At 45.3% G+C, this 6,768-nt stretch overlaps 1 protein-coding gene across 1 annotated transcript; it reads left to right on the top strand.

Annotated features, from left to right (window-relative positions):
- The first annotated feature begins 2,815 nt into the window (after positions 1-2,815).
- Positions 2,816-4,064, top strand: LOC123690578. The gene has a single exon (XM_045634225.1). It carries the CDS (start codon positions 2,886-2,888, stop codon positions 4,062-4,064), a length of 1,179 nt encoding a protein of 392 aa, XP_045490181.1. The 5' UTR covers positions 2,816-2,885.
- Positions 4,065-6,768: the final 2,704 nt, after the last annotated feature.

Genomic DNA, 6,768 nt, shown 5'->3' with positions numbered 1-6,768 from the left:
GGCCTAGCCGGCAATGAAAGAGCCGACGACCTGGCCAAAACCGCAGCCGAAAAGCTAAAAACCAAAGCTGCATATACAAAATGTCCAATATCCTTTATAAAAAAGAAAATACGAGAGGATACACTAAATGAGTGGGAGCATAGGTATGGTGAGAGTGAGCGGGGCCTTGTGACAAAGACTTTCCTTCCTGACATAAAGACTGCATATAATTTTATAAAACAAAACAGACCAAACAGGAATTTAGTCCATGTCATGACGGGTCACGGTCCCTTCGCTAGCTATTTACATAGATTTAATCTAAGACGTGACCCGTCGTGTCCCTGTGACAACAGCACGCCGCAAACGTCCCTACACTGCTTGCTCAGTTGTCCCATGTACGGGGTCGCGAGGCACGAGGTGGGGGAGAAAACGGGAATCTCATTAACGGAGGACCGGCTCCCACAGTTCGTGTCCCGCGGCGACCTGCGGGCGTGCCTGGAGGAACTGTGCAATAAGATCGTGCAAAGTGCCCGTAGACTAAACAAGGACTGCAGCACGCCCACAACATTGGCGGATGGCTCGGTCCCGCGTTTGGACGCGGCGTGCTGTTACCACATGGGAAACCGTTAAACCAAGTATTTTAAGCCAAATATGTAAAAATAAGATAATTAGCCATTTAGTATTTAAATTATATTTCTCCATTATTTTTTTTGAAATAAACATTAAAAATCACGTGTTTTAATCTAGCTAGAAATTCCACGGCCCGGGGAAAACTTCGCCCGGGGTGTAGGCTATTAGGTGCTAAAAAAAAAAAAAAAAAAAAAAAAAAAACCTAACCTAACCTAACCTAACCAGTCGCAGTCGAACCGCCGCCCTGATCGGTCAGAAAGCGTGCCGCTCCGCCTTAGAAAAATCTTAAAAATAGGTTTTTTGTCGCGGATCGGGCAGTGCCGTATGTCATTGTACGCGTCTCGCGACGACAAATCCGAATATATAAACATTGTTGTATAAAAAGTGAGGAAAAGTGACAAAAAAGTGAAAAAACACAAAAAGTGCAAAAAATTTAGTGTAAAAGTGCGTGCGCCGCGCGATTTAGATCGATAACTGCAATATATTTTGGAACCACTAAATGCGCCTCATTAAGCCGCATTTAATAAGGTTAGTCCCAGATTTTTAACCCTACAAACAAGGGAGATATAAGGGAAAAACAAAAAAGGGGCGTGACAACTGGTGACCGAAATTGAGCTTTCCCCCATAAGTGCGATACACCAAAAAACGCAGCTTAAAAAGACGAAGAGATTGGTGTATCGTTCTAAAAAATTGGACTTGGGGAAAAATTTTAAAAGGGAAAAAACTAAAATAACCTATTTAAAAATCAATTAAGAGCATATTACACAAAAACTAAGGCGACGACCCCCAAATTAAAAATCATATATAGATAAAACTCAAGAAGACGAATCTTTTGAGGGGTCGATCGGATTTTTCCGGCTAAAAATAAAAAAGTTAAAGAGAAAAAACACCAAAACCACGTGTAACGTGGTTTGGGATCCCGAGGGATATTGAGGACGTGCTATACATCGTTGAGAAGCTCTCGTCGAGTGCAGCTAGCAGCCGTTTAAATCGTCGAGATCGAGTCAGCGGCTGCGGAGAAAAACCGACGGGAAGAACCACAACATAAAATAGGGAATAACTCGGGAACGGTAGGAGATAGGGCAATTTTAACGTCACCCCGGTATATGGATATACTATCCATATACCGGCTTTGACTGCACAGCCTCGACTCATATAAAGACATTTTTTAAATTTTAAAATTCGAAATTTGAAAAAATCCCGAAAATTTTACAAAATTTGTGAAAATCGGAAAAATTAAAAGGCCCGTATCTCAGGAACGGTGGATTTTTCGGGATTTTTAACAGCGGTCTTGTATACTAGTATACAAGCCTTTTTCGGCGTAGTAAATTTTATATATATAAATAAAAAAAAAAAAAAAATTTTTTTTTTTTTTTTTTTTTTTTTTTTTTTTTTTTTTTTTTTTTTAAATTTGGATTCCCCCCCTAACTCCCCCCTCTCCCTCCGCTCTCGAGTTTTCACTCAAAAAACGCTTTTTATTTTTAGAAATTTACAAATTATATCCCCGCAACGAAATTGTAGAGACGGCTCTACATAGAGTCGGAAAAAATTTTGTTTTTTAAAAAACCGACTGCGACTCTAGGATAAGTGACAGGGGTTCTCCTTTTGGAAACCCCTTTTAGATATAAGTGTTCTGACACGGCTACCACCCTTTTGGGGGTAGACCTTAGAATAAGTTAGGATATAAAAATTGACGGCTGCCACCCTTTTGGGACAGCCATTAGAATAAGTTTAGGAATTTATAATAATTTAATTGACAATAATTCATAAAAAATTAATAATTAAGAATATTCATTGTTTGTAAATTATTTGTAAATTATTTATTGACTTGCCTACTACCCTATTGGGAGTAGGCCTTAGATTAAGTATAGATATAAGACAATTTATTGTAAATAAAAATATTATTAAAATTGACACGGCTACTACCCTATTGGGAGTAGCCTTAGATTAAGTATAGTTTTAAGATTAATTATTCTTTAAAACAAAATATTATTAAAATTGACACGGCTGCTACCCTATTGGGAGTAGACCTTAGGCTAAGTCTTTTAACTTATTAAATTCATCTGACAATCCTAATAGGCAAAATGTTGGGTATACGCACTCCACCAAAAACGGCACCTGCCATCAGGCGCAGTATAGATAAGTGGGAGGAGGCCTCCAGCCAGGCCCCTAGGGCAGCACAAGAAGACCCTCTGGCAGGGGGGAGGGGAGCGGGTAAGTCTCCTGCTCCCGCTCAAGCCAGGGAAAAAGAGGCAAAAAATTGTTACCTAAAGGCAATGGCGCACTTGGCAGAGTCCCGAAACATAAAAACCGAAATAAAAACAGGGGTACAGTCAGCTGTAAAGCGGCTGTACCAAATGGTAAAAGAAGCCGAGGAGGAGTTGGCGGGAGGCCCAGCAAGAATAACAACTAAAACAAGAAACGAAAAAGACATGGAAGAAAATATATATGATAAGCTAAACAGACAAATTGAAAGATTGGAAACAGAAAATAGTAGGCTGGAGAAATGTAGGAAAGGAATAGAGGATCTGGCAAAAAAGAAAGATGAATGGGTCCTGACCGAGATAAGGAAAGAGTTTGAGGAGAAGGAAATTAAGGACATGGAGAGGCAGAACAACTGGGCTGCAAGTATGAAATCGTACGCCGAAGCGACGAAAGTAAATCTCGGTCAGGGCAAAAACGACACAGAAGGCCCGGGGCAAAAACCTGCACTGCACTCTGTCGTGGTGGCGCCGAAGAACGCGACCGACACGGCAGAGGAAACGGTGCAGAACATCCGGCACTTGCTAAACGCGAAGGAGGAAGGTTGGCAAGTGCAAAAAATAAGAAAAGCAAGAGATGGGAAGGTTGTGGTGGGTTGCAGGACAGAGGAAGAGAGAAGAAAACTTAAAGAAAAACTGGGCACAGAAATGGAGGTCAAGGAGACCTCCAACAAAAACCCTCTCGTAAAAATAAAAAATTTACTGACCTGCAACACCACCGAGGATATTGCCCGGGCCCTAAAGAACCAGAACAAACACGTGACTGCGCACCTAGAGGAAAGAGAGCTGACAATAGTAGAAAAGTATAGAAGGAAGGCAAGAAACCCTCTGGAGAGCCACGTGGTCCTGCAGGTCACGCCTAAACTCTGGCAAGCCCTGACATCGGCTGGCAGGATACACGTGGACCTGCAGAGGGTTTGGGTAGAGGACCAATCCCCTCTGGTCCAATGCACAATGTGTCTGGGGTATGGACATACCCGCAGGAACTGTAAAAAAGATACAGAGGTGTGCAGTCACTGTGGAGGAGCCCACATGAGGGCCGATTGCCAGATCCTCGGGGAAGGAAAGCCTCCCAGCTGCGTTAACTGTAAAGCAATGAAAGGAAGAGACGCAGAGCACGGAGCCTTCAGCCAGAGCTGCCCAACCCGGCAGGGATGGGACAAGGCAGCGAGGCTGAGTTACGCGTACTGTTAAAAAAGCCGAGGGCTCCAACATAAACACCGGCTTTCTCCTGGCACAGGCGAACCTTGGAAGAAAGAGAATCGCGAACCAGGAGTTTATAAAGGAAGCGGGGGGTAGGAAGATAAAGATAGCACTACTCCAGGAACCGTACACAGGGGCCAATAAACAGATGGCAGAAAGCCCTATGTACAGAGTAGTGCAGTGCGTTCCCACAGGGAAGAAACCGGTGAAGGCGGCGGTACTTGTTTTCGATGAACACATCGAGGTCTCACAAGACAAATCACTCACCACCGAGAACATAGTGGCCGCCGTCCTGAGAACGGACAAGTGGGAACTAGGGGTAATATCAGTGTACTTCGAAGGCGATGAACCCATCGAACCATACCTCGTACAGTTAAGAGGCTTCACGAAAAAGTTAAAAACCAAGATGGTACTGATTGGAGGGGACGTGAACGCATGGAGTGAGTGGTGGGGGAGCCGAAACGAAGACACAAGAGGAAAGGAACTACGAGGGTTCCTTGATGAAGAGGGGCTGAGCATCTTAAATTGTGGGAACACACCCACCTTCGACACCGTTAGAGGGGGCCGTAGATACACGAGTACAGTCGACATCACAGTATGTACAACGGCTCTCCTCAGCAAGGTAACGAAATGGTGGGTTGACACATCAATTACCAGTTCGGATCACAACACAATATTTATGACTACAGCCCTTCAAAAACCCCAAACGCACACCCTACCGAAGACGACCCGCAAATACAAAACAAAAAACGCAGACTGGGAGGATTTTAAAGAGAAAATAAAAACGGGATTGACAAAACAAGGATTAGACAAAGGAACGATAAAAGAACTGGACACCAAGGCCAGGGTCAACAACGCAGTAACGGAATATACCAACATAATTATAAAAGCCGCCGAGAAGCATATCCCCAAACTGAAACAAAGAAAGAAAAGCTTCGAACCACCCTGGTGGAACAAGGAAATAGAGGCCCTTAAGAAGGACATGGTAAGGAAAAAGAAAAGGATCTCATACGCAGCTCCAAGGAGGAGAGAGTGCGTAGTAACTGCCTACCTGGAGGCAAAAAAGATGTACGAAGAAGAGATCGAAAGGGCTCAAAAGGAAGGGTGGAAGAAATTGTGCACGAAGCAAGAAGGGGAGAGCTTATGGGACAGAATGTATAAAGTAATAAGAAAGGCGGAAGGGATCAGGGAAGACACCACGCTAATAGAGAAGGGCATTTCGTTGAACTCCGAAGAATCGGTGCAGCTGCTGGCACAGAAATTCTTCCCGCCTGACAATTGTGAGATGGATGATGACATCCACCAAAGAATAAGGAAAACGGTTGAGGAAATGACTAGCAGCCTACGGGGAAGCAGCGCTGATGAAGTGCCAATCACAATGGCGGAGCTCATCAGCACTGCTCGAAGCTTCAACCCGAGGAAGGCCCCGGGTGCCGACGGACTCACTGCGGATATCTGCTGCGCAGCTATCACGGCGAATCCGGAGGTTCCCCTGGCCATCTTTAATAAATGCCTCGAAGTGGGATGCTTCCCTGATCTATGGAAGGAATGCACGATAGTGGTACTGAGGAAGCCAGGGAAGGAGGACTATACGGCCGCCAAATCCTACCGTCCAATAGGCCTATTGCCAGTCATGGGGAAGATACTAGAGAAGGTAATGATCAACAGAATTAGACACAGCCTACTCCCCAAGATGAGCAGGAGGCAGTATGGATTTATGCCAGGAAAGAGCACGGAGGATGCCCTTTACGATATCCTGACGAAAGCGAGAAGCCACATAGAAAACAAAGAGATAGTGTTGATGGTGTCGCTAGATATCGAGGGGGCTTTCGACAACGCATGGTGGCCAGCTATCAAGTACCAACTATCAAAGAAAGACTGTCCCAAGCAATTGAGACTAGTAGTGGAGGACTATTTTAAAGGCAGGAAGGTGGTGGTACGCTACGCAAACAGAGAGCATGTGAGGCGACCTGAAAAGGGATGCATTCAGGGCTCGATTAGCGGCCCCACCTTCTGGAACATCCTGCTCGACCCACTACTGGTCGAACTGGAAGAGGACGGGACTTATGCACAGGCATTCGCAGACGACGTGGTGCTGCTGTTCAGTGGAACAGACACGCACTCGATCGCGCAACGAGCAAACGTAGCCCTCGAGTACGTGAGGAAGTGGGGTACCGAGAACAAGCTCAACTTCGCGCCACAAAAAACCAAGGCAATGGTCCTGACGCGAAGATTGAAGTTCGATACCCCAATAATAAGGATGAACGGACAAGACATAGCCATAGAGAAAGAAATAAAACTGCTGGGACTGACAATAGACGGAGGGCTCACGTTCAACAAGCATGTGCATAATGTCACCAGAAAAGCGGCAGAAATATATAAAAAAGTATCTAGAATGGCGAAGCTGGAATGGGGAATGACGGGAGACATGGTACTCCAGGTGTACCAAGCCGTCATTGAGCCGACGGTAACATACGCGTCGGCAGCCTGGGCACCGACAGTAAAGAAAATGTGCACAAAGAAAAAACTGGAGACGGTGCAACGGGCCTTCGGACAGAAGATCGCAAAAACGTACAGGACGGCATCGCTAAATTCCGCGACGCTATTGGCGGGGATACTGCCCCTCGACCTCAGGGTGGAAGAAGCCGCCGCGATGTTTGAGGCCAGAAGGGGGTCATCCCCGTTTATACGCGAA

This window comes from Pieris rapae, chromosome Z (assembly GCF_905147795.1).
Source record: "Pieris rapae chromosome Z, ilPieRapa1.1, whole genome shotgun sequence".
Classification (NCBI taxonomy): Eukaryota; Metazoa; Arthropoda; class Insecta; order Lepidoptera; family Pieridae; genus Pieris; species Pieris rapae.
This window is presented reverse-complemented; position numbering and strand designations above follow the sequence as displayed.